The sequence below is a fragment of the Equus przewalskii genome, chromosome 15 (assembly GCF_037783145.1).
Source record: "Equus przewalskii isolate Varuska chromosome 15, EquPr2, whole genome shotgun sequence".
NCBI classification, from domain to species: Eukaryota; Metazoa; Chordata; class Mammalia; order Perissodactyla; family Equidae; genus Equus; species Equus przewalskii.
The window spans coordinates 56,853,298-56,881,171 of record NC_091845.1 but is presented as its reverse complement, the minus strand read 5'-3'; the positions used below and the strand labels follow the sequence as shown (position 1 = coordinate 56,881,171).

The following is a 27,874-nucleotide window of genomic DNA, read 5'->3' as shown; positions in this document are numbered from 1 at the left end:
GTTATAAACAACCTGTGTGGAAAAATAATATTAAATCTGATAAATTAATATTATTCAAAATTTTCTGCAGCTAGTTACCACTTTGATATATGTAGATCTGATATCAAATATGGTTTTTTTAAATGTTTATCTTATCAAGGATAGATAAGGTTATCTTGCTAAAATATTTTTGAAAAATAATTTTTATATAATGTTAGTTTTGTCCTTTTACATTAATATTAGCCCTTTGAATTTATTTCCTATATTTATTTATAAATCATAATATTGAAAATGTAATCTTTTGTTATATTTATTAAAAACACATATATTCTTGCAGTCTATTCTCATTATTCATAGAAGTTATGTTCTATTAGGTCATTGTGAGGATTGAATTAGCAAATTCTGAATCATTGCTCCTAGAGGAGATACAGAGTTAGGTTCCTGTGAGCCTCTGGTTGCAACAATTTTCATTAATCAGTCAATACATAAGTTTGTTTTATGTGTGTTTCTGTTTAAAGACACCTTATTTAATATATATTGTTGATTCGTTAACATTGAACTCATAGTCAACAGCACTGTAACTCTTGTCTGAACAAAGTTTATCCAACACAGAATTTTCTTCTTAAGGCACATCACAGCCTTCTTGAGCTTAAGAATGTTAGACAATACTTTAGCCCTATGCTTGGGGGCCATTTTAAACACTAAAATCACCAACAAAAAGCACAGTAATTGGAAACATGTAGCACTAAATAGGCTACGAAATGGACGCTTGTTTATAGTATGACTGCTGAAACAAGAAGGCAGAGCATTGCCTTACAAAAGCACAGCAAATATTGATATTGGATGTTACAAATAATTTATAGTGAATAGGCAAAATTGCAAATATGGAGTCTGTGAATAGTGAGAGTTGACTGTATAGTTATATAAAACAATATAATTTTTAAATTTCCAATATAAAAACTTTAGAAAATAGCAGAGGAAACATTTCTTCATCTTACCACCGAAAGATTTTTATTTTATATATTTTCTTCCAATTTTTGTCTCTTGTGTAGATATTTTCAAATGTTGCATGGACACCTACTTTTTTCGTCTTCCACCCCAATTTACCTCTGGAAAACCCTCCTCTTCCATCTATGTATTTTGGATGGGGCTGTCTCTACTGCTTGCTCCAGGGATGGGTGTGTGACCTATCCCTAAAAATTAGCACGTGATATTCATCGGCTACAGTCACTGGTATCAGGATAGACATATATTCACTTAGAGCCAGTGTGGTGCCATGAGATTGTTGCTGGACTGCTGGAGAAGAGACACTTGCTCTTTCATACTGAACTTGAACTTGCTGCCACCATCTTTCACATGGAACCTAATTGAACCTAATGTAGAAGGAGGCAGAACAGACTAAGAGAAACCAGATCCTGATAAAATCATTTAGTCCTGCATTAATTAATTTATTTTTATAAAAATTCTGTATATTTAAAATGTATAATAAGATGTTTTGATACACATATACATTTTGAAATGATTACTACAGTCAAGCTAATTAACACATCCATCACCTCACATAGTTACCTTTTTTGTGTGTGGTGAGAACACTTAAGATTTACTCTCAGTAAATTTCAAGTATACAACACAATATACTTAAGTTATAGTCAGCATGCTGTATATTAGATCTCTAGAACTTATTCATCCTACGTACCTGAAACTTTGTACCCTTTGATTAATATATCCCCAATTCCAACTCCCACTCCTGGTAATCACCATTATGTCAGCTTCTGTGTTTTTGACTTTTTTCAAATTTAGCGAGATTATACAGTATTTTTCTTTCTGTGTCTGACTTATTTCATTTAGCATCATGCCCTCCAGGTCCATCAATATCGTCACAAGTGGAAGGATTTCTTTCTTTTTTAAGGGTGAATAATATTGCAGTGTATATATGTGTATAGCACAGTTTCTTTATCCATTCATCCATCGATGGACACTTAGGTTGTTTCCATATCTTGGCTGTTGTGAATAATGCTGCATTTAACATCAGAATGCAGGTACTTCTTTGAGATAGTGATTTTATTTCCTTGGATAAATACCCAGAAGTGGGATTGTTGGATCATATGAACTTCTATTTATCTATTTTTTTTGAAGAGCCTTCATACTGTTTCCAAAATGGCAGTACCAGTGTACGTTCCTACCAACAGTGTACAAGGATGTCTCTTTTCTCCACATCTTCACCAACACTTGTTCTCTTTTTAACTTTTTTTTTTTTTTTTTTTTTTTTTTTTTTTTTTTTAATTTTTTTTTTTTTATTAATGTTATGATAGATTACAACCTTGTGAGATTTCAGTTGTACATTTTTGTTAGTCATGTTGTGGGTACACCACTTCCCCCTCCGTACCCTCCCCCCACCCCCCCTTTTCCCTGGTAACCACCAATCAGATCTCCTTCTCAATATACTAATTTCCACCTATGAGTGGAGTCATATAGAGTTCGTCTTTCTCTGACTGACTTATTTCGCTTAACATAATACCCTCGAGGTCCATCCACATTGTTGTGAATGGGCCAATTTCGTCTTTTTTTATGGCTGAGTAGTATTCCATTGTGTATATATACCACATCTTCTTTATCCAATCATTAGTTTCTGGGCATGTAGGCTGGTTCCACGTCTTGGCTATTGTAAATAATGCTGCAATGAACATAGGGGTGCAACGGACTCTTGAGATATCTGATATCAGGTTCTTAGGATAGATACCCAGTAATGGGATGGCTGGGTCATAGGGTATTTCTATTTTTAACTTTTTGAGAAATCTCCATACTGTTTTCCATAGTGGCTGTACCAGTTTGCATTCCCACCAACAGTGTATGAGGGTTCCTCTTTCTCCACAACCCCTCCAACATTTGTCGTTCTTGGTTTTGGATGTTTTTGCCAATCTAACGGGGGTAAGGTGATATCTTAGTGTAGTTTTGATTTGCATTTCCCTGATGATTAGCGATGATGAACATCTTTTCATGTGTCTATTGGCCATATTCATATCTTCTTTTGAGAAATGTCTGTTCATGTCCTCTGCCCATTTTTTGATCGGGTTGTTTGTTTTTTTGTTGTTAAGCAGTGTGAGTTCTTTGTATATTATGGAGATTAACCCTTTGTCGGATAAGTGGCTTGTAAATATTTTTTCCCAATTAGTGAGCTGTTTTTTTGTTTCAATCCTGTTTTCCCTTGCCTTGAAGAAGCTCTTTAGTCTGATGAAGTCCCATTTGTTTATTCTTTCTATTGTTTCCCTCAACTGAGGAGTTACAGTGTCTGAAAAGATTCTTTTGAAACTGATGTCAAAGAGTGTACTGCCTATATTCTCTTCCAAAAGACTTATTGTCTCAGGCCTAATCTTTAGGTCTTTGATCCATTTTGAGTTTATTTTGGTGTGTGGAGAAAAAGAATGGTCAATTTTCAATCTTTTGCATGTGGCTGTCCAGTTTTCCCAGCACCATTTGTTGAAGAGACTTTCTTTTCTCCATTGTAGGCCCTCTGCTCCTTTGTCGAAGATTAGCTGTCCATAGATGTGTGGTTTTATCTCTGGGCTTTCAATTCTGTTCCATTGATCTGTGGACCTGTTTTTGTACCAGTACCATGCTGTTTTGATCACTGTAGCTTTGTAGTATGTTTTGAAATCGGGGATTGTGATTCCGCCGGCTTTGTTTTTCTTGCTCAGGATTGCTTTAGCAATTCGCGGTCTTTTGTTGCCCCATATGAATTTTAGGATTGTTTGTTCAATTTCTGTGAAGAATGTTCTTGGGATTCTGATTGGGATAGCATTGAATCTGTATATTGCTTTAGGTAGTATGGACATTTTAACTATGTTTATTCTTCCGATCCATGTGCAAGGGATGTCTTTCCATCTCTTTATGTCATCGCCTATTTCTTTCAAGAGAGTCTTGTAGTTTTCATTGTATAGATCCTTCACTTCCTTGGTTAAGTTTATCCCAAGGTATTTTATTCTTTTCGTTGCTATTGTGAATGGGATAGAGTTCTTGAGTTCTTTTTCTGTTAGTTTATTGTTAGTGTATAGAAATGCTACTGATTTATGCACGTTAATTTTATACCCTGCTACTTTGCTGTAGTTGTTGATTATTTCTAATAGTTTTTCTGTGGATTCTTTGGGGTTTTCTATGTATAAGATCATGTCGTCTGCAAACAACGAGAGTTTTACTTCTTCGTTACCTATTTGGATTCCTTTTATTTCTTTTTCCTGCCGAATTGCTCTGGCCAGCACCTCCAGAACTATGTTGAATAGGAGTGGTGAAAGTGGGCACCCTTGTCTTGTTCCTGTCCTCAGAGGGATGGCTTTCAGCTTTTGTCCATTGAGTATGATGTTGGCTGTGGGTCTATCATATATGGCCTTTATTATGTTGAGGTACTTTCCATCTATACACATTTTACTGAGGGTTTTTATCATAAATGGGTGTTGGATCTTGTCGAATGCTTTCTCTGCATCTATTGAGATGATCATGTGGTTTTTGGTTTTCATTTTGTTAATGTAGTGTATCACGTTGATTGACTTGCGGATGTTGAACCATCCCTGTGTCCCTGGTATAAATCCCACTTGATCATGGTGTATAATCTTTTTGATGTATTGCTGTAATCGGTTTGCCAAAATTTTGTTGAGGATTTTTGCATCTATGTTCATCAGTGATATCGGCCTGTAGTTCTCCTTCTTTGTGTTGTCCTTGTCAGGTTTGGGGATCAGAGTGATGTTGGCTTCATAGAATGTGTTAGGGAGTTCTCCATCTTTCTCAATTTTCTGGAACAGTTTGAGGAGAATAGGTATTAAGTCTTCTTTGAATGTTTGGTAGAATTCTCCAGAGAAGCCGTCTGGTCCTGGACTCTTGTTTTTGGGGAGGTTTTTGATTACCGTTTCTATTTCCTTACTTGTGATTGGTCTATTCAGATTCTCCATTTCTTCCTGATTCAGTTTGGGGAGATTGTAGGAGTCTAGGAATTTGTCCATTTCTTCCAGGTTGTTCAATTTGTTGGCATATAGTTTTTCATAGTATTCTCTTATGATCTCTTGTATTTCATTGGTATCTGTTGTGATTTCTCCTCTGTCATTCCTGATTTTATTAATTTGCGATTTCTCTCTTCTTTTCTTGGTGAGTCTGGCTAGGGGTTTGTCAATTTTGTTAATTCTTTCGAAGAACCAACTCTTTGTTTCATTGATCCTTTCTATTGTCTTTTTTGTTTCAATATCGTTTATTTCTGCTCTTATTTTTATTATTTCCCTCCTTCTACTGACTCTGGGCCTTGTTTGTTCTTCTTTTTCTAGTTCTGTTAGGTGTCGTTTGAGGTTGCTTACGTGAGCTTTTTCTTGTTTAGTGAGGTGAGCCTGTATTGCGATGAATTTCCCTCTTAGGACTGCTTTTGCTGCATCCCAAATGATTTGGTATGTCGTGTTCTCATTTTCATTTGTCTCCAGATAATATTTGATTTCTTCTTTAATTTCTTCAATGATCCATTGTTTGTTGAGAAGCGTGTTGTTTAGTCTCCACATTTTTGCACCTTTCTCTGCTTTTTTCTTGTAGTTGATTTCTAGTTTAATAGCGTTATGATCAGAAAAGATGCTTGATATTATTTCAACTCTCTTGTATTTATTGATGTTTGCTTTGGTTCCCAAAATATGGTCAATCCTTGAGAGTGTTCCATGTGCACTTGAGAAGAATGTGTAACCTGCTGTTTTTGGATGAAGTGTTCTATATATATCTATTAAGTCCATCTGGTCTAATTTTTCATTTAATTCTATTATTTCCTTGTTGATTTTCTGTCTGGATGTTCTGTCCATTGGTGTTAATGGTGTGTTGAGGTCCCCTACTATTATTGTATTGTTGTTGATGTCTTCTTTTAGATCTATTAAGAGTTGCTTTACAAATTTTGGTGCTCCTGTGTTGGGTGCGTATATATTTATAAGTGTTATGTCTTCTTGGTGGAGAGTCCCTTTTATCATTATATACTGTCCCTCTTTGTCTTTCTTTATCTGTTTTGCTTTGAAATCTACCTTGTCTGATATTAGTATAGCGACACCTGCTTTCTTTTGTTCATTATTAGCTTGGAGTATTGTTCTCCATCCCTTCACTCTGAGTCTGTGTTTGTCTTTGGGGCTGAGGTGTGTTTCCTGGAGGCAGCATATTGTTGGATCTTGTTCTTTGATCCATCCTGCCACTCTGTGTCTTTTGATTGGGGAGTTCAATCCGTTTACATTTAGAGTGATTATTGAGACGTGGTGGCCTACCACTACCATTTTGTGTCTTGTTTTCCGGTTTTCTTCAGTTTCCTTTGTTTCTCGTCCCATGGTTTAATCTGTTCTGATGTAGAGCTGCTACTCTCTGTTGTTGTCCTTCTACTTATCTCCTCTGCTCTTGGTTTTGTAGTCCCTTTCCTTTTTTGGATTTTTCAGGAATGAGGGTTTTCCTGAGGATTTCCTGAAGAGGAGGTTTTGTGGCAATGAACTCCCTTAATTTTTGTTTATCTGGGAAAGTTTTTATTTCTCCATCGTATTTGAAGGATATTTTCGCTGGGTAGAGAATTCTCGGCTGTAGGTTTTTGTCCTTCAGATTTTTGAATATATCATTCCACTCTCTTCTAGCCTGTAAAGTTTCTGCTGAGAAATCTGCTGATAGCCTGATGGGGGTTCCTTTGTAGGTTAGTTTCTTTTGCCTGGCTGTCCTTAATATTTTCTCCTTGTCGTTGACTTTTGCTAGCTTCACTACTATATGGCGTGGAGTTGGTCTTCTTGCATTGATAAAGTTTGGAGATCTATTGGCTTCTGTCACCTGAAGATCCATCTCCCTCACCAGATTTGGGAAGTTCTCAGCCATTATTTCTTTGAATAGGTTTTCTGCCCCTTTCTCCTTCTCTTCTCCCTCTGGTATACCTATAATCCTTACGTTGCATCTCCTAATTGTGTCTGATAATTCTCGGAGAGTTTCTTCATTTCTTTTAAGTCTTGCTTCTCTCTCCTCCTCTGCCTGCAACAATTCTATATTGCCATCTTCCAAATTGCTAATTCTTTCCTCCATATTATCGGCCCTACTGTTCAGAGCATCTAGATTTTTCTTAATCTCCTCTATTGTGTTCTTCATTTCCAGTATTTCTGTTTGGTTCTTCTTTATCGTATCAAACTCTTTTGTGACATAGCTCCTGAACTCGTTGAGTTGTCGGTCAGAATTCTCTCTTAACTCAGTGAGTATTTTAATGATGGCTGTTTTGAAGTCATCATCATTTAGGTTATATATCTCATTTTCTTTGGGATTGTTTTCTGTGTATTTGTTACTTTCTTTCTGTTCTGGAGATTTGATGTATTTTTTCATATTGCTTGATGATGTTGATTTGTGCCTCCGCATGGAGATAGAGTTTAGTTGCTCCTTTCACTTGTTTCAGCTGCTGCGGTGGGGGGAGCAGCTGTTTATACTTCACCAACCAGGAACCCTGTCCGTAGTTGCTAACTGGGCCTGGGCCCCTCTTCGTAGCCACAGTGGCCCTTTGGATTCCCTCCTCTGCTGTGGGGGCCGTCACGGGGGGCTTCAGACTGCAGGTGCCTACTGTTGTTGCCCACCTAGATGCGCTCTCTCCTTGGGGTCTGCAACGGTGTTATGGGCTTTTCCAGCGGCCAGGGGTGGGATCACTTTTATTTGTCGCTCGGTTGCTGTCGGCACCCACCAAATCTCACTTGTCCTCTATGGGTCGCAGGAGAGCTATTGGCATCTTCTACAGTCTGTGGTTAGTACACCTAGCTATGCTGCTTTTGCCCTGGGGTCTTCCAGCCTTGTGGCTGGCGGCTGGGTGCCTTCTACTGGTGCTGTGCCGAGGCTTTCCCTAAGGCTTCTGTGAGCCTGTAGGGTTTCCCCCTAGGCTACTAAGCTGGGTCTCTGGAACTCTCTCCAGCCCCAGTCCTCTCCGAGATCTCCGGCAATCCCTAGCCTCACCTGGTGGGCAACGGCAGCTGGGGGTCGCCCCGCCCTCTGGGCTTCTCTCCGGGCCTCTGCCGGGAGCTCTGAATGCTCAGCGTGGCCCCTCTGCTACCGGCAGACAGAGAGTTTTGTCTGCTGCCCGGGCGGAGCTCCGGCGCTTCTCCACCGGATCGCCGGACCCGCCTTTGAAAGTTCCCCCGCCCCGGTCCTCTCCGAGATCTCCGGCAATCCCTAGTCCCACGGGGCGGGCAACGGCAGCTGGGGGTCGCCCCGCCCTCTGGGCTTCTGTCCGGGCTTGTGCCGGGAGCCCTGAGTGCTCAGCGTGGCCCCTCTGCTACCGGCAGACAGGGAGTTTTGTCTGCTGCCTGGGGGAGCTCCGGCACTTCCCCTCCGGGTCGCCGATCCGGCCTTTGAAAATTCCCCCGCCCCGGTCCTCTCCGAGATCTCCGGCAATCCCTAGTCCCACGGGGCGGGCAACGGCAGCTGGGGGTCGCCCCGCCCTCTGGGCTTCTGTCCGGGCCTCTGCCGGGAGCTCTGAATGCTCAGCGTGGCCCCTCTGCTACCGGCAGACAGAGAGTTTTGTCTGCTGCCCGGGCGGAGCTCCGGCGCTTCTCCACCGGATCGCCGGACCCGCCTTTGAAAGTTCCCCCGCCCCGGTCCTCTCCGAGATCTCCGGCAATCCCTAGTCCCACGGGGCGGGCAACGGCAGCTGGGGGTCGCCCCGCCCTCTGGGCTTCTGTCCGGGCTTGTGCCGGGAGCCCTGAGTGCTCAGCGTGGCCCCTCTGCTACCGGCAGACAGAGAGTTTTGTCTGCTGCCTGGGGGAGCTCCGGCACTTCCCCTCCGGGTCGCCGATCCGGCCTTTGAAAATTCCCCCGCCCCGGTCCTCTCCGAGATCTCCGGCAATCCCTTTAACTTTTTTTTTTTTAAAGATTTTATTTTTTCCTTTTTCTCCCCAAAGTCCCCCAGTACATAGTTGTATATTCTTCGTTGTGGGTCCTTCTAGTTGTAGCATGTGGGACGCTGCCTCAGCGTGGTTTGATGAGCAGTGCCATGTCCGTGCCCAGGATTTGAACCAACGAAACACTGGGCCGCCTGCAGCGGAGCGCACAGACTTAACCACTCGGCCACGGGGCCAGCCCCTCTTTTTAACTTTTTTGATAATAGCCATCCTAACAGGTGTGAGGTAATATCTCATTTTGGTTTTAATTTGCATTTCCCTGATGATTAGTGTCATTGAGGATTTTTTCATATACTTGCTGGCCATTTGTACATCTTCTTTGGAAAAATGTCTATTCTGGTCCTTTGCCCATTTCTTTTTTTTTTTTTTTTCCTGAGGAAGATTGGCCCTGAGCTAACATCTGTGCCAGTCTTCCTCCACTTTATGTGTCGGTCACCACTACGGTGTGGTTGATGAGTGGTGTAGATCCACGCCCAGAATGCAAACCTGGGCCACCAAAGCAGAGTGCACCAAACTTAACCACTATGCCAGGGGGCCAGCCCCTTTACCCATTTCTTGATTGGGTTACTTGTTTTTTTGCTTTTGAGTTCTAGGAATTCCTTATATATTTTGGATATTAACCCCTGATCAAATATATGGTTTAAAATGTTTTCTCCCATTCCATAGGTTGCCTTTTCACTCTATTGATTGTTTCCTTTGCTGTGCAGAAACTTTTTAGTTTGATGTAGTTCTACTTGTCTATTTTTGGTTTTGTTGCCTGTACTTTTGGTTTCGTATCAGTGAAATTGTTGCCAAGACCAATGTCATGAAGCTTTCCCTGTGTTTTCTTCTAGTAGTTTTAGTTTCAAGTGTTACATTTAAGCCTTTAATCCATTTCGAGTTGATTTTTTAAAATATTTTCCTTTCTTTTTATTGAGGTAAAATGTATCTAACAGAGACTTTACCATTTTAACCTTTTTTTAATTGAGTTCATAATAGTTTACATCATTGTGAATTTCAGTTGTACATTATTTCTTACCTATCCCCATATAAGTGCTTCCCTTCACCCCCTGTGACCACCCACCAACCCTCTTCCCCTGGTAACCACTGAACTGTTCTCTTTGTCCATGTGTTTATTTATCCTCCACATGTTAGTGAATCGTATGGTGTTTGTCTTTCTCAGTCTGGCTTATTTCACTTAACATAATATCCTCCAGGTCCATCCGTGTTGTTGCAAATGGGATGATTTTGTCTTTTTTATGGCTGAGTAGTATTCTATTGTATATATATATCCCACATCTTCATTCAATCATTGGTTGATAGGCACTTGGATTGCTTCCATGTCTTGACTATTGTGAATAGTGCTGCAATGAACGTAAGGGTACATAGGTCACTTTGGATTGTTGATTTCAAGTTGCTTGGATAAATACCCAGTAGTGGGATAGCTGGGTCATATGGTATTACTATTTTTAGTTTTTTGGGGACTCTCCCTACTGTTTTCCATAGTGACTGCAGCAGTTTGCAGTTCTCACCTGTAGTGTATGAGGTTTCCCTTTTCTCCACATCCTCTCCAACATTTGTTATTTTTAGTCTTAGTGATTATAGCCATTTTAACAGGTGTAAGGTAGTATCTTAGTGTTTGATTTGCATTTCCCTGATGATCAGTGATGTTGAACATCTTTTCATGTGCTTATTGGCCATCTGTGTATCTTCTTTGGAAAAATGTCTGCTCTATCTTCTTCCCATTTTTTGATCGGGCTGTTTATTTTTTTGTTGTTCAGTTGTGTGAGTTCTTTATATATTTTGGAGATTAACCCCTTGTCAGATAAATGATTTGCTAATATTGTGTCCCAATGGTGGGTTGTCTTTTTGTTTTGATCCTGGTTTCCTTTGCCTTGGGGAAGTTCTTTAGTCTGATGAAGTCCCACTTATTTATTTTTTCTTTTGTTTCCTTAGTCTGAGAAGACATGGCATTCGAAAAGATCCTTTTAAGTTTCCATGTCAAAGAGTGTACTACCTATATTTTCTTCTAGAAGTTTTATGGTTTCAGGTCTTATCTTCAAGTCTTTGATCCACTTTGAGTTTATTTTTGTGTATGGTGTGAGATAATGGTCTACTTTCATTCTTTTGCAAGTGGTTGTCCAGATTTCCCAGCACCATTTAGTGAAGAAGACCATGCCTTTCTCCTTTGTGGGTTCTTGGCACCTTTGTTGAAGATTAGCTTTCTGCAGATGTGCAGTTTTGTTTCTGGGCTTTTAGTTCTGTTCCATTAATCTGTGTGCCTGTTTTTGTACCAGTACCAAGCTGTTTTGATTACTATGGCTTTGTAGTACATGTTCAAGTCAGGGGTTGTGATGCTTCCAGCTTTGTTCTTTTTTCTCAGGATTGCTTTAGCTCTTTGGGGTCTTTGGTTGCCTCATACAAATTTTAGGATTCTTTGTTCTATTTCTGTGAAGAAAGTCATTGGGATTCTGATTGGAATTGTGCTGAATCTGTAGATTGATTTGGGTAGTATGGACATTTTAACTATGTTTATTCTTCCGATCCATGTGAATGGAATCCATTTATGTCATCATCTATTTCTTTCAATAATGTCTTATAGTTTTCATTGTATAAGTCCTTCATCTCCTTGGTTAAACTTATTCCTAGATATTTTATTCTTTTTGTCGCAATTGTAAGTGGGATTGTATTCTTGAGTTCTCTTTCTCCAAGTTCGTTATTAGAGTATAGAAATGCAACTGACTTTTGTAAGTTGATTTTGTATCCTGCAACTTTACTGTTATTGTTGATTATTTCGAGTAGTTTTCTGATGTATTCTTTAGGATTGTCTATATATAACATCATGTCATCTGCAAACAGCAAGAGTTTCACTTTTTCATTTCCTATTTGGATTCCTTTTATTCCTTTCTCTTGCCTAATTGGTCTGGCCAAAACCTCCAGTACTATGTTAAATAAGAGTGTTGATAGTGGGCATCCTTGTCTTGTTCCTGTTCTCAGAGGCGTGGCGTTCAGTTTTTCCCCATTGAGTATGATGTTGGCTGTGGGTTTGTCATATATGGCCTTTATTATGTTGAGGTAATTTCCTTCTATCCACATTTTATTACGAGTTTTTATCATAAATCACTATTGGATCTTGTCAAATGCTTTCTCTGCATCTGTTTAGATGTCATGTGGTTTTTGTTCTGCATGTTGTTAATGTGGTGTATCACAGTGATTGATTTACAGATTTTTTTTTTTTTTTGAGGGAGATCAGCCCTGAGCTAACTGCCGCCAATCCTCCTCTTTTTGCTGAGGAAGACTGGCCTTGAGCCAACATCCATGCCCATCTTCTTCTACTTTATATGTGGGACACCTACCACAGCATGGCTTGCCAAGTGGTGCCATGTCCACACCTGGGATCCAAACCGGTGAACCCCGGGCCAAAGAAGCAGAATGTGCACACTTAACCACTGTGCCACCGGGCCAGCCCCTGATTTACAGATTTGAACCATTCCTCTGTTCCTGGTATAAATCCCACTTGATCATGATGTATGATTTTTTTAATGTTTTGCTGTATTCGGGTTGCCAAAATTGTGTTGAGGATTTTTGCATCTATGTTCACCAGTGATATTGGCCTGTAGTTTTCCTTTTTTGTGTTGTCCTTATCAGGCTTTGGTATGAGAGTGTTGTTGGCCTTGTAGAATGTGTGAGGAAGCATTCTGTCTTCCCTAATTTTTTAAAATAGCTTGAGAAAGATAGGTACTAAATCCTCTTTGAAAGTTTGGTCAGATTCTCCAGGGAAGCCATCTGGTCCTGGACTCTTATTTTTTGGGATGATTTTGATTACTGTTTCAATCTCTTTACTTGTGATTGGTTTATTCAGATTATCTGTTTCTTCTTGATTCAGCTTTGGGGAATTGTAAGAGTCTAAGAATTTATCTGTTTGTTCTAGAGTGTCCATTTTGTTGGCATATAGCTTTTTGTATTATTCCTTATAATCCTTTGTATTTCTGTGGTATCTGTTGTAATTTCTCCTCTTTCATTTCTGATTTTATTTATCTGAGCTTTCTCTCTTCTTTCTTTGTAATCTGACTAGGAGTTTATCAATTTTCTTTATATTCTCAAAGAATTAGATCTTTGTTTCATTGATCCTTTCTACTGCCTTTTTTGTTTCAATTGCATTCATTTCTGCTGTAATTTTTGTTGTTTCTCTCCTTCTGCTGACTTTGGGTTTTGAATGTTGTTCTTTTTCTAATTCAGTTAAGTGTAGTTTGAGATTGCTTATTTGGGATTTTTCTTCTTTGTTAAGGTGAGCCTGTATTGTGATGAATTTCCTTCTTAGTACTGCTTTTGCTGCATCCCATATGAGTTGCTATGATATGTTTTCATTTTCATTTGTCTCCAGATATGTTTTTATTTCTCCTTTAATTTCTTCTGTGATCCATTGGTTTTTCAATAGCATGTTGTTTAGTCTCCACGTATTTGTCCGTTTCTCAGCTTTTTTCTTGTAATTAATTTCTAGCTTCATAGCATGATTGCAAAAGATGCGTGCTGTTATTTTAATCTTCTTAAATTTATTGAGGCTTGTCTTGTTTCCCAACATATAGTCTATCCTTGAGAATGTTCCATGCGCACTTGAGAACAATGTGTATTCTGCTATTTTTGGATGGATTGTTCTATATATGTTTATTAAGTCCAACTCGTCTAGCTTTTCATTTAATTCTACTGTTTCCGTGTTGACTTTCTGTCTGGATGATCTATCCATTGATGTGAGTGGAGTGTTGAAGTCCCCTCTATCAGTGTGTTATTGTTAATATCTCCTTTTAGGTTTGTTAAAAGTTGCTTTATGTACTTTGGTGCTCCTGTGTTGGGTGCATAGATATTTATAAGTGTTATGTCTTTTTGGTGGGGTGTCCCTTTGATCATTATATATTGCCCCTCTTTGTCTCTTTTTACCTGTCTTATCTTGAAGTCTACTTTATCTGCTGTAAGTATTGTGACAGCTGCTTTCTTTTTTTTGCCATTAGCTTGGAGTATCAGCTTGCATCCCTTCACTCTGAGCCTGTGTTTGTTGTTGGAGCCGAGATGTGTTTCCTGGAGGCAGTCTATTCTTGAGTCTTGTTCTTTAATCCGTCTCTCCACTCTGTGTCTTTTTATTGGAGAGTTCAGTCTATTTACAGCTAGCGTGCTTGTTGATATATGAGGGCTTAATGCTGCCATTTTATCTCTCGTTTTCTGGTTATCCTGCATTTCCTTAGTTTCTCCTCCCATGTATTTCAGCCTACCAATTGGGTTATGTAGTTTTTGATGCTGGGTTTCTTAGTTTTCTCCTTATTTATTATTTGTGTCTCTGTTCTGCTTTTTTGTTTAATGGTTACCATGAGGTTTGTATTCAAAATCTTCTAGATAGGATAGTCCATTTTCTGACGGCCTCTTATTTCCTTAGAGTAAACTGATTCAGTCCCCTGCCTCTTCCCCTTCTATGTTGTTTTTTTCAATGCTTAGTCCATCTTGTGTTGTGAGTTTGTGGTTAAAGTGACAAGGTTATCTTTGTTTTTGATGTTTTCCTTACCTTTATCTTTAATGTTATACTTGAGTATTTGCTCACCTGTTTTGATGTATAGCTACAATCTTCTGGTTTTGTTTATCTATTTATCTCCTTACTCTGCTCTTTGTAACCACTTTCTTCATTTTTTTTTCAGGTATGATGGCCTCCTTGAGGATTTCTTGTAGGGGGAGGTCTTGTGGCTACAAATTCCCTTAGCTTTTGTTTACATTTTGAGTTGATTTTTGTGTATGGTTTAAGATGATGGTCCAACTTCATTCTTTCGCATGCGAATATCCAGTTTTTCCAACCCCACTTATTGAAGAGACTATCTTTCTTCATTATATATTCTTGTCACCCTTGTTGAAGATTAGTTGACTGTATATGGGTGGATTTATTTCTCTATTCCGTTCAGTTGGTCTGTATGTCTTTATGTGAGTACCATACTATTTTGATTACTGTAGCTTTGTAATATATTTTTAATCAGGAAGTGTGATGCCTTCAACTTGTTCTTCTCTTTCAAGATTGCTTTGGCTATTTGGGGTCTTTTGTGGTTCTGTATGAATTTTAGGATTGTTTTTTCTCTTTCTGTGAAAAATGGTATAGGGATTTTGATAGTGATTGCATTGAATCGGTAGATTACTTTCAGTAGTATGGGCATTTTAACAATATTAATTCCTTCAATCCATAAATATTGGATATCTTTCCATTTATTTGTGTTATCTCTAGTTTCTAACATTGGTGTTTTATGTTTTCAGTTTACAGCTCTTTCACCTCTTTGGTTAAATTTATTCTTAAGTATTTTATTATTTTTGATTTTATTGTAAATGGGATTACTTTATTGATTTCCTCTTCAGATAGTTTGTTGTTAGTGTAAAGAAATGCTACTGATTTTTGTCTGTTGATTTAGTTCTGAATTTAGCTGTGGCTCATGTCAGCCATACTACCCACTTTTAATATATAAGCCAGTAGTCTTTTTTCTTTTCTTTTTAATTTTTACTTTTTAATATTTTGCCTTAAGCCTGTTGTTTTGGATTATCTGTTACTTGCAACAAAATGAATCCTAGCTAATACAGTGTAGTTGCAATTATGATATCATATGCATTTATAATCTCGATTTTGCCCTCATACTATTTTATCCAGATATATAAATGTAAAAACACATTTTAACTAACATATTTGTTAATAATTTGCATTTTTAAAAATGTAAATATATCAACTTCAAATACATTCTCATTATTATAAGCCTCCAGGTCCTTTAGATTCTTACAGCAATATGAAATTTTTACAACTTTTCCATTTTATTTTTGGGAGTTCATTTGCCTATCAGAATGTTCAACGTTTGAAAATGTAAGAAGATTATCTCTTTCAGATTTTTTTCTCTCAGTGATGAATGTGGTCAAACTACAAGAAAAATCTTGTGTTGACCATTTTTGTGCTATTTATGGTTCTCTAGAATTCATCAACTTTTATTTTAGTCAGTCAAGGTAAAAGATGTGAGCCTGTTTTGTGTTTCACATTCTCTTTTGGTTCACCAGAATTTATATTCAAAGAATTAGTTCTCGGTTATTTCAATGCATTATATAATAGTAGGCTCTTGCTGCTGTACACTTTGAAATACTTGACGCCTGTCTCATTTTATTTTTATAAAAACAGCTATAGTTTTGAACATAGAGACTATTCAGTTCTTATAGAACAATCTTTACAATAATTTTAAATTTAAATAATTATTCTGACTTATTCTGATATGTCTTAGCGTTAACCTAGCCTGTGAGCTAAGCTGAAGTCAATAGGTTATATAAATGTGTGCCTGTGTGTGCAAGTTTATGACTGATCGTGGATGAAAATAATAAGTGAATTCATGGAAATAGTTCCTAGCTGAGGTCATTAGCTAAAATGGGAAGGCAGAATAGTTTGTTTTCAGGAAAGAAAGATATAGATATTTGTCTAGCTGAGTGGGAAAGTAAACTTAAACAGAACTGTGTTAGGATTATGGAGAAGTGTTGAGTATCCTTTTGAGGTTTGTGGTCATGAATTTAGAATCAAACCAGTCTACCCTGATACCAAAACCAGGCATCAAAACAAAAGAAAATAACAGACAATTATCTTTTATAAATGTAGGCACAAAAATCCTCTAACAAATACTAGCAAACTGAATACAGCAATATATAAAAAAGAATATAGACCATGAAATTGTTATTAAGTAAATTTATCCCAGGAATTCAAAGTTTAACATCTGAAAACTAATTAATGTAGTATACCATATCAATAAAATAAAGTAGGAAAACCAAATGATTGTCTTAATAGACGCAGAAAAAGCATTTGACAAAATCCAACACATTTCATGACAAAAAAATATTCAACAAACTAGGAATAGAAGGGAAATTCCTCAATCTGAGAGCACATCTACACAAAACTCACAGATAACATCAAACTTAATGATGAAAGAATGGTGAAAGAATGTTTTCCCTAAAGTAAGGAATAAAACAAGGATGTCCACTTTCCCCACTTGTATTCAAGAGTGTACTGAAGGTTCTAGCCAGGGCAGTTAGGCAAGAAAATGAAAAGACTGAGATTGGAAAGGAAAAGGTAAAATTCTCTCTCTTTGCAGATGACATGATTTTGTATATAGAAAATCCTAAAGAATCCACTAAAAAACTACTAGTACTAATAAATCAGTTCAGCAGGGCTGCCAGATAGAAGATCCATATATGACTGAATTTCTGTAAAGTAACAATGAACGATCCAAAAATGAAATTAAGAAAATTTCATTTACATAATAGCATGAAAAGAATAAAATACTTAGGAATAAGTTTCCCAAGAGAAGTGCGAAACTTCTAAAAATTACAGAACATGTTGAATGAGGTTAAAGAAGACCTAAATAAATGGAAAGATATCTCATGTTCATGGATTGGAATACTTAATATTGTTAAGATGGCAATACTCCTCAAATTGATCTACAGATGCACTGCAATCCCTGTCAAACTTTCAACTGACTTACTTGCAGAAATTGACAAGCTGAAATTTCATATGGAAATTAAAGGGACCCATAATAGCCAAAACAATCTTGAAAAAGAAGAACAAAGTTGAACCACTCACACTTCCCAATTTCAAAACTTACTATAAAAATGCAGTAATCAAGACAGCATGGTACTAGCGTAAGAACACAAGAAAGTATCTATGAAGTTGAATTGGGTGTCCAGAAATAAACCATTACATTTAATTGATTTTCAACAAGGGTGCCAAGATAGTTCAATGGGGCAAAGAATGGTCTTTCAACAAATGGTACTGGGACAGCTGGATAGCCACATGCAAAAGAATCAAGTTGAATCCCTCTTCACAACGTTTAAGAAGTTTAATTTAAAATGGATAATAGACCTAAATGTAAGAGCTAAAACTGTAAAACTCTTAGAAGAAAACATAGGAAGAAATCTTCATAAATTTGGGTTAGGCAAAGCCCTCTTAGATATGACATCAAAATCACAAGTGACAAAAGAAAAAAACAGATAAGTTGGCTTCATCAAAATTGAAAACTTTTGTGCTTCATAGGAGTCCATCAAGAACCCGAACAGAGGGGCTGGTCCCATGGCAGAGTGGTTTAGTTTGCACACTCTGCTTCGGTGGCATTGGGTTCACAGGTTCAGATCCTGGGCACTGACCTAACAGCACTGCCCGAGCCACACTGTGGCAGCATCCTGCATAAAACAGAGGAAGATTGGCACAGATGTTAGCTCAGTGACAACCTTCCTCAAGCAAAAAGAGGAAGATTGGCAACAGATGTTAGCTGAGGGGCAATCTTCCTCACCAAAAAAAAATAAAAGAACCTGAACAGACAACCCACAGAATGGGAGAAAATATTTTAAAATCATATATCAGATTAGGGACTTGTATCTAAAATATATCTTACAAGTCAATAATGAAAAGCAATTAACTCAATTTAAAAATTGACAAAAGACATTTCTTCTTTGAGAAATAGACATTTCTCCAAAGAAGATATACCAATGGCCAAAAAGCACATGAAAAGATATTCAGCATCATTAGCTGTCAGAGAAATGTAAATCAAAACCAAAATGAGATACTAATTCTCACCCTCTAGAATGGCTATAATTAAAAAGGCAGACAACAAGGATTTGTGAGGAAGTGAAGTTGGAACCCTGGTACATCGCTGTTGGGAATGTGAAATGGTGCAGCTGCTCTGGAAAACAACAGTTCCTCGAAATGTTAAACATAGAGTTACCCTATGACCAAGCAGTTCCACTCCAGGTGTGTACCCAAGAGAAATGAAAACATGTCCACACAAAAACTTTTACATGAACATATGTAGCAGCACTATTCACAATAGCAAAAAAGTGGAAACAACTCAAATATCCATTAACTAGTAAATGGATAAGCAAAGTGTAATTGGCTTCTTTCTCTTAGTATAACATTTTTAAGATTCATCCACAGTGTGGCAGGCATCAATACTTCATTCCTTTTTATGCATGACTAATATTCTGTGTATGTATATGTGTATACACAATACAAAAGATCACATATTGCATGATTCCATTTATATGAAATGTCCAGAATAGGAAATGTGTAGAGAAGGTGGGTTAGCGTTTGCCTAGGGCTGGAGGATTTGGGAGGAAATGGGGAGTGACTCCTGATGGGTTTCTTTGTGAGGTGAAGAAAGTGTTCTAAAATTGAATGTGGTAATGGTTGCACAATTATGTTAATATACTAAAAACTATTGAATTTTGTATACCTAAATGAATTAATTGTACGGTATGTGAATTATATCTCGATAAAGCTGTTAGATATTTTTTAAAAATCAGACCAGTCATCCCATGCAACATTCAGTTGCTCAGGTACAGGAGGGAGCGGGAGAGAAAGGATCATTGAGTTCATCCAAAGAAGGTCAAAAGGAGAGAGGTTTTTGAAGGTTTTTTTAAGGGAGTAATTTTAATGACGGGCCATAGAATCAAAGCTGGAGAAGGATACAAATGAAGATAGGACTGAAATAGTGTATGATTGCATTACTTGACAAAATGATTGATTTTAGTGGAATTGTTGGGAGAATAAGAGGATCAGAGAAACTTGCAATTGATATTTTGGTGGTGACAAGTTACTGGGAGAAATTGCCTGTGGAAGAGAGTGGTTAAAATGAAGTGAGTAGAAATAGAGAAGTAGAGTTGAAAGTCAGAAGGTGAGAGTGCTAAGGGACTGGATGTTAGCTGAAAACAAGGGGTTTACATTTCTGTCATATGAGTAATTTCAGGTATAAATTAAATACGGGTGAATAATTTATAAGTAATTTAATTTTAGTGTTTGATTTTGCTTTGGAAAAGTCAAAAGAGCTTCAGAGTCAAGATCTCTGTCTAAATCTGGCTCTGCTATCAACATAGATCTTATGCCAAGGAGAAAAATTTTGAAGTATGAGGTTTATAAGGTATTTGTATCTCCCACCCCCTTCCTACACACATGCACGCACACATACATCTGTTTCTTCTGTAAGCAAGGGAAATAGAAAGTTCAGCCAGCCCTTTCTCTTTTGGGGATAGTTTCAAATAGGTGCCCCAACTTTCCATAATCAAAGTAAAAGTGAGGATTTATCCACATTACAAGGTCTTGAACAATCCTGGGTTACAACTATATCTGTCCCTCTCACAAAGAGATTTGTGAGCTCTGGAGGAATATGTGTGGATGGTCACAGCAATTCCATTTGTGGGCAGCCGTATCACACTGAAAGCTAATTCTGCTGAAAGTTTATGCATTGGGCTGTGAGCTACTTCTGAGAGTCCACTGGTTGTGAGTGAAGAACCTGGCCCAAGCTCAGGAACTTGGCTACTTAAGGATCATGTTTTAGGAGACTGAATCATCTTTGTGCCCTGAATTGCTCCTGACACTCCTCACTGCTTTTCTTAAGACTTGTTCCTTATTAGTAGTAAAGTGTAATTTGTTTAGTAATTCTTATCTACATATCTCCTGCACTAACCTGATCCTGCCTTTTCTAATTCTTCGTTTTTACTCCTCCATAACTTGCTGGAGGGCTCATTTCAAAAATCTCAAAGTCTGAATATGTAGGTAAATTATTTTCCCTTTACTTTGCTATGTGATGTTAATCTAAGAATTCCAGCAAATCTTTACCCTGCAGTGTACAGTTTCTCTTGGGAGCAAGAAGAGGGGCAGAAGTAGACTTAAATACTCCCACAGAAGTAGTTCTTTGTGGCTTTGAGTTCACTGTGAATTCCAAATCCTAGATTTTATAGATCCTCACTTAATTTCCAGCATTTTTCAACCTCTGGGGCCTGACACTGTTGAAGCATTTGGTTTATTCCAACCACAACTCAAATGCCTTTTCTTCCATCCCTGGCAGTGTTACTTATTAATGTTTCTGGTTTGTGATGGTAAACACCCTCTATTAGTGGTTCCAAAGCCTGCTGGATGATAGTAGCATAGTATCCCGATTTTCAGTGTTTTCAATCATAGCCAGTAAAAAGATGAACCCTGAATCAGTCTAATTATTTCCACTGCAGACCTCCTCTTTCAGACCAGGAAAGACACAATCTCTAACAATTAGCTGTTTTTGAAGACTAGTTTAAAATGAATTTTTAGCCTGTACTCCCTAAGAGAGTATCTCCATTTAGTGAAATCATGTAATGCTGCCTAAATCTGGTTTTCATCTGTAAGTATTGAGCCCTGAATTCTTGACTAGAATTCACTTTCTTTGTGCCTTAAAGTAATTCTCAAAGAAACATCATAACTTCTAAAAGGTTAGTACCCAATCCCCTGGACGGTTATGGTGAAGGTTAATTTGTGACTTTCTTTTAGGGTAATGATTTATTCCAAAGCAGGCTTGAATATTTTACCATTGGTCCAAAATCCCATCTGGAAGTCCTTCAAATATACCTCAAATCTAAGGCTTTTTGTTCTGCTCCTAATAAGGCCAGCTCAGTGTCACATTTAAAAAAATACAAATTCTGTTTTTAAAATTATTGAATATGGGGCCAGCCCCGTGGCTGAGTAATTAAGTTTGCACACTCCACTTCGACAGCCCAGGGTTTCGCTGGTTCAGATCTTGGGCGCGGATATGGCATTGCTCATCAAACCATGCTGAGGCGGCATCCCACATGCCACGCTAGAAGGGCCCACAACTAAAATATACAACTATGTACTGAGGGGATTTGGGGAGAAAAAGCAGGGGAAAAAAAAGGATTGGCAACAGTTGTTAGCTCAGGTGCCGATCTTAGGAAAAAAAAATCATTGACTATTAATTTAAGTCTTTATGAAGTCTCTTGAAGGGGTGGCAGAGGAGGAAGTCCTCATTTACTATTAAGTAAACTCCTAAAAGTTCTGTTTACCCATCTGTCCTCCTCAGAGTTCCAAACAGCAGGAATTGCTCACTTCTTTTCGTCAAAACTCATTTTTTTAAAAAATTGACCTGTCACTTCCTTAGTTCATTCCCTCTTGCTTCTTATACTCTCCCAAATCAAGCCTTACAACATCTTCATGTTTTTTCTTCTATAAAGAGCATTCTCAGCCCCTCCAGGTCTGCATTTTTATCTATCAGCCAACTAAGTCCCCAGGAGCAAATAAAAATTATTCCCTAGAAATAGGAGCTGAGGAGGGAAAGATGAAGCTATATTTTTAACCTTCATATCCCTGTCCTATATGTCCCACCAAGTGCAGAATGCATTTAGATACTAAGCATTCTTCAGCACCTTGTAATACCCACTTACCTCACCCACAACTGTGGATACTGCCCCTTCCTTAGGCTTTCAAAGTTTTGCTGTATGCTGCTGCTTTGTTAAAAAGAACAAAAAGTATCTCATGGAGAGAATCTTCCTAGATGAGGCAGTTGAGAGGAGAAGGAGTAGATGTCGGGTAGGGGCATGACCTGGTGTACACTCCATCCCTCAGGAATGTTATTGAGTGTGGAAGGGCTGCTTTTGGAAGACTATTTCTAGAAGAAAAGATGTTTAGTTTTGTAAGCCAAAGATGTACTGATGTATAGAGGGCTGCTGGATTTACAGAGCTAGGTTCTCCGCTTCTCAATTTAGTGACAGTGAATGATGAAAGGACTTCCAGAGCTGTTTGCAGATGAATGAGACTCCTTCAGAAGATGTTTGCAGTGGTTGAGTACTACTTGTGAAAAGATAGAAAAAGCTGCCAGCTGGATAAAAATGAAAACAAGACTGGAATCATGTGGCAGATAAAAGGGCAGGACCCAGTCTAAACTCTATATTGAAACCAAAGAAAGTGAAAACTCTATTTGGAAATAGGATAAAGAAGCAACCAGGCCAGTAAACTACAGGAAGGATTTCAGCCTCACAATTCTGATGCCCCGGGTACCACCTCAGGTACTTCTCCAGCCCAATTTCCTTGTTGCAGTTACCAGTCAGACGATGGCTCTAATACAGAGATGGCTTCTGGTTCTAACACGTGTCTTTTCCTGTTTAATCTCGTGTGTTGGAAAAGGCAGAACATATGTTGTGGGTTTACCTATAAGAGGCATTTTGCAGTAGTCCTCCTTGACACACATCTCTTAAGCTTTGCTGCATCAATAAGAAAGCAGCTTCTGAGAGGGGAGCAGCGGGCAGAGCCTCTACCCATTTCCAGTGAGGAGTGGTACTGAGGGTTATGTAGAAAGGGAGTAAAGAAACTGTTTAGATTTTAGAATGATGAAAGTGGCTGTATTCGTTTGCTAGGACTGCCATAACAAATTACTACAGACTGGGTGACTTAAACAACATTTTCTCACAGTTCTAGAGGCTAGAAGTCTGAAATAATGTGTTGGCAGAGTTGTTCCTTGCAGGCTTCTTGAGGTAAGGATCTGTTCCAGGCCTCTCTCCTTGGCTGTTTTTCCCGTGTCTTCACATCATCTTCCCTCTGTGCGTCTGTGTTCAAAATTCCTCTTCTGATAAGGACGCCAGTCAGATTAGATTAGAACTCACCCTAATGACTTCATTTTAATTTAATTACCTCTTTAAAGACCCTGTCTCCAAATACAGTTACAGTCTGAGGTACTGGGGTTTAGAACTTCAACCTATTAAAGGCGGGAGTGGGGGGTGCGGGGCACAATTCAGCCCTTAACAGTGGCTGTCTTGTTTTTGACTTAGATACTTGCTATTCTGCTAGAAGACAATTTCTAGAATGGTTTTAAATTGGGTCTTCTTTTCTCCATTTCCACAAACTCTGAAGCCAGTATATAGCTTACTATAAGATAAAAAAGTATACATAATATTTAAGATACTGTTTCATAGGAAAGCTGAGTGCTGCTATGAAGTGCTCTTAAATTTTTAAATCCCCTTCTACTGAATGAAATTAGGGGAATTTCAGGGACAGAAATAGGATTAATTGCATGATAAACCATATGTAGTTTTATTCTTCTATATTGAGAAGCAGTAGTTGAAGCATTTTTCAAAGATGACTATCATCTCTCATAATAATAAATTTGTAATAACTCAATCACGTAGTCTTGTCACTAGAAGTATTTGTTAACAATTTTGAATTAAGATTTTGCTGAAGTTCTGATCGCGCATACCTTTACTACTGAAATATTAATCAGGACACACTCAGCTTTCTAGTGTAAATACCTTGAAGGAGAAAGTAATTCCTAAATATACAAAGAGGTAACTTGACTGTCTGTGTTGCATCCTTTTTCGCCTCCCTTTATGTTAATATTTGATAAAGTGTTTAATTTATATGTGACTTCTGAAGCAGAAGCACAGCTCCTCTTTGGGGAAACTCTCATCTTTGAGATAAGGGATCCTGTATGAGTAGGACCAAAGCATTACCACATAGTAGCTAATATACTCTCTTAAAATGTTACCCTATCGGAAAAATGAAATGTGCAAGTCTTCAAAATGGCACAAAAGAAAGGTTAATGCTTCTTCGAGTACGTTTCTTAGAGGACTTACCATGTATGTAAATAGTTGATTTTTGTTTGTATTATGTGACTCATGATTTCACTGAAAACCTGCACAATTCACTTTTAGCTCTGGACCTTTGACCTTTGTGAGGTATTTACCTGTATAGAGTGGGCATTTGGCTTGTTTTAACGTATTAGAATTTTTTTTTCATTTTATATTAAGGAAAAATTCTACTAGAAGAAAAGAGATGTGTATTAATGCTGAGCAGGTTGGATTTTGGATGGCTTCTTTTAGTCAGGCTTTCTAAACATTGAGATGTTAGGTGATTAATGAATCCTGGCTGTGGGCTCTGTAATTCTAAAATCTTCATTAAAAGCCTCTCTTGTCTGAGCCCAAACTAAAGTACTCTCATTGCTGCTTTTCTAAAAGCTCAAGAAAAAAACACCACCAGTTCAGACATTTTATAATGAGACAAGAATGTTTCGCCTACTTTATAAAAATGTGACTCAGTGCTTATTTTTAAAGCTGGATTTTAAAAATTCCCTTCTCTTTGCTCAAGGAATGTGCTATATGTAGTCATAAACTTTGTATTAATATAGTAGACATCACAAATCTGTTTTGTACTTTTTATGTTGTTAGATACCAATAATCAGACTTTAGGATATTAAATAAATTTAGTCTTTCAAAATTTAAAAAATAATATAAACAGAAAAACAACCTTGAGGCTTCCCTGCTTTCCTGAAGCTTTTCTACATTCACCTCATACTCTGTGTATTCTGAATATTCATACCTCTGTATATTGAAAATATTTCGTCTTTGTCTCTTTCAAGTTGCCTTTCAATTTATTTTATGGTTTTAGTTTTTTTTTAGTTTTAGTTACACGGAAGATTTAATCTCAACGTGTTCAACTTTATCAGTCTTTCTTTTATGACTTCATGCTTTACATACAAAGACATTTCTACTTCAGTGTTATATATGTTACTTTATATTTTTTAAATTAATGTTTAGTCAATCTGGAATTTATTTTTATAAATGCTTCTGGGTTGAAATTGACGTTTATTTTTTGTTGTAAAGATCATGAATGAATGTTGAATTTCTCACGTGCTTTTGGGGCAGCAAATATTAAGATAATCATATGGTTTTCCTTCTTTAATCTGTAATGTGGTATGTCATTGCAAACAATGCAGGTGGTCAAGTAGCACACATCTCAGACCTGCTGGAGCAGTGTTTGCTAGAGAAAGCTCACAGGGACGGGGGTCAGTGGTGAGTCTCCATTGCCCTGTTCCACTCTGAAACAAAGCATAGCAATCTACTAGGGCCTTATGCCAAATTCCATTGGAGGGATCTTGACCATTGAGCTATGGAGCTTTGAATTAATAATTAGAGAAACACCAGCACTTCCCCTGGTGTGATCAGGGAGCAGAATACAATAGTAATATGATGTGGCAAAACTTTGATTCCAACACTGTCCTGACGGCATGACACTCAAGGTTGATGGGAAGTCCTAGCCTAAGTGAAATATAAACCTTGTGGTCACAGCTATAAGATCTTGCAAGTGAACAGTAGGTTTGCTATGCAAGTAAGCCACACCAGTAGGACACGTCAGTACACATGATTGGTTTAGCACCAGCCCTTTCCCTGGGTTGAGGGGAGTTGGAGTCCAAACATTGTGGTTGACCAGTATTGATTGTTTTAGGCTCTGGACCATAGTCACTTTCCACGGAGCTTTGTAAGATGCCACATATTTTGGAGGCCAGCTTTCAGGGAACCAGTCTTGGACTAATTAACTCTTACTTCTCATTGCCTATTTGACCTTCATCAATTTTTCTCTTAATATTCTTCTTTTTTTAAAAATTATTTTATTGATGTCATAACAGTTTATAACATTGTGAAATTTCAGGTATACTTTTTTATCAATCACCATGTATATGTGCCCCTTTAGCCCTTTTGCCTACTCCCCATCCCCCTCCCTCTGGTAACCACTCATCTGTTCTCTTTGTCCATGTGTTTATCTTCCGCATATGAGTGAAATCATGTAGTATTTGTTTTCTCTGTCGTATTTTGCTTAACATAATACCCTCAAGATCCATCCATATTGTTGCAAATGGGATAAATTTGTCTTTTTTATGGCTAAATGGTATTTCTTTGTATATATATACCACATCTTCTTTATCCATTCATCAGTCGATCGGCACTTGGGTTGCTTTCACATCTTGGCTATTGTGAATAATGCTATGATGAACCTAGGGGTGTGTAAGTCTCTTTGAATTGGTGATTTCAAGAGACATATGGTCATATGGTATTTGCATTTTTAATTTGTTGAGACATCTCTGTACTGTTTTCCATAGTGGCTGCACCAGTTCGCATTCCCATCAGCAGTGTATGAGGGTTCCCTTTTCTTGACATCCTCTCAGTATTTGTTATTTTTTTCTTGGTAATTATAGCCATTCTGACAGGTGTAAGATGATCTCTCATTGTAGTTTTGACTTGCATTTCCCTAATGGTTAATGATGTTGAACATCTTTTCATGTCCCTGTTGGCTATCTGTATATCTTCTTTGGAAAAATGTCTCTCCTATCCTCTGCCTCTATCTTCTGCTTGTTTTTTAACCAGGATGTTTGTTTTTTTGTCATTGAATTGTATGAGTTCTTTATATGTTTTGGAGATTAACCCCTGGTTGGACATATGATTTGCAAATATTTTCTCCAGTTGGTGGATTATCTTTTCATTTTGTTCCTGGTTTCCTTTGCCTTGCAGAAGCTCTTTAGTCTGATGTAATTCCATTTGTTTATTTTTTCTTTGGTTTCCCTTGCCTGAGTAGATGTGGTATTTGAAAAGGTCCTGCCAAGACTGATATCAAAGAGTGTACTGCCAGTATTTTCTTCTAGGAGTTTTATGGTTTCACATCTTACCTTTATGTCTTTAATCTTTTTGAGTTTATTTTTGTGTATAGTGTAAGACAATGATCTACTGTCATTCTTTTGCATGTGGCTGTCTAGTTTTCCCAACACCATTTATTGAAGAGACTTTCCCTTCTCCATTATATGTTCTTAGCTCCCTTGTCAAAGATTGGCTGTCTGTAGATGTATGAATTATTTCTGGGCTTTCAATTCCGTTCCATTGATCTGTGTGTCTTTTTTTGTACCACTACCATGCTGTTTTGATTACTAGATTGGTAGTATATTTTGAAGTCAGGGATTGTGATGCCTCCAGCTTTGTTCTTTTTTCTGAGGACTGCTTTAGTTACTCTTGATATTCTAATAGATCTGATTTACTTTACAGATCTGATCTGCTTTAACTAGTAGATTTAAAGTCTGCTTTCCTAAATGAGATCAACATAGTCTTTTCTTATACTCTCCTTATCTGGCTTTTTAAATTTCCTTTTAGGGGCCAGCCTGCTGGCCGACTGGTTAAGTTCTCGCGCTCTGCTTTGGCAGCCTAGGGTTTCACTGGTTCGGCTACTGGGCACAGACATGGCATCGCTCGTCAGGTCGTGTTAAGGCCACATCCCACACAGCACAACCAGAGGCACTCACAACTAGAATATACAACTATGTACCGGGGGTACTCTGGGGAGAAGAAGAAAAACAAAAGATTGGCAACAGATGTTAGCACAGCTACCAATCTTTTTTTTAAAA

The 27,874-nt window shown here is 37.9% G+C and overlaps 1 protein-coding gene and 1 pseudogene across 11 annotated transcripts in view; both read left to right on the top strand.

Annotated features, from left to right (window-relative positions):
- The window catches only part of ZCWPW2 (zinc finger CW-type and PWWP domain containing 2), a 186,357-nt gene that overhangs the window by 14,413 nt on the left and 144,070 nt on the right, over window positions 1–27,874 (top strand). For 6 of the 11 annotated variants that reach the window (XR_011527122.1, XR_011527125.1, XR_011527124.1 and 3 more), the window contains exon 1: window positions 8,900–9,107. The exons of 1 other annotated variant lie outside the window; for it this stretch is intronic. Coding sequence is in view for 5 of the 10 variants with exons in the window: in XM_070575933.1 (XP_070432034.1) it covers window positions 8,935–9,107 (173 nt within the window). In the remaining 5 variants the exon portion in view is untranslated. Of the gene's footprint in view, window positions 1–8,894; window positions 9,108–27,874 lie in introns of those variants that run through there. 4 more of the 11 variants (XM_070575929.1, XM_070575930.1, XM_070575931.1 and 1 more) reach the window with 4 other exon arrangements.
- On the top strand, window positions 18,604–23,102 carry LOC103564309 (SIN3-HDAC complex-associated factor pseudogene; annotated as a pseudogene).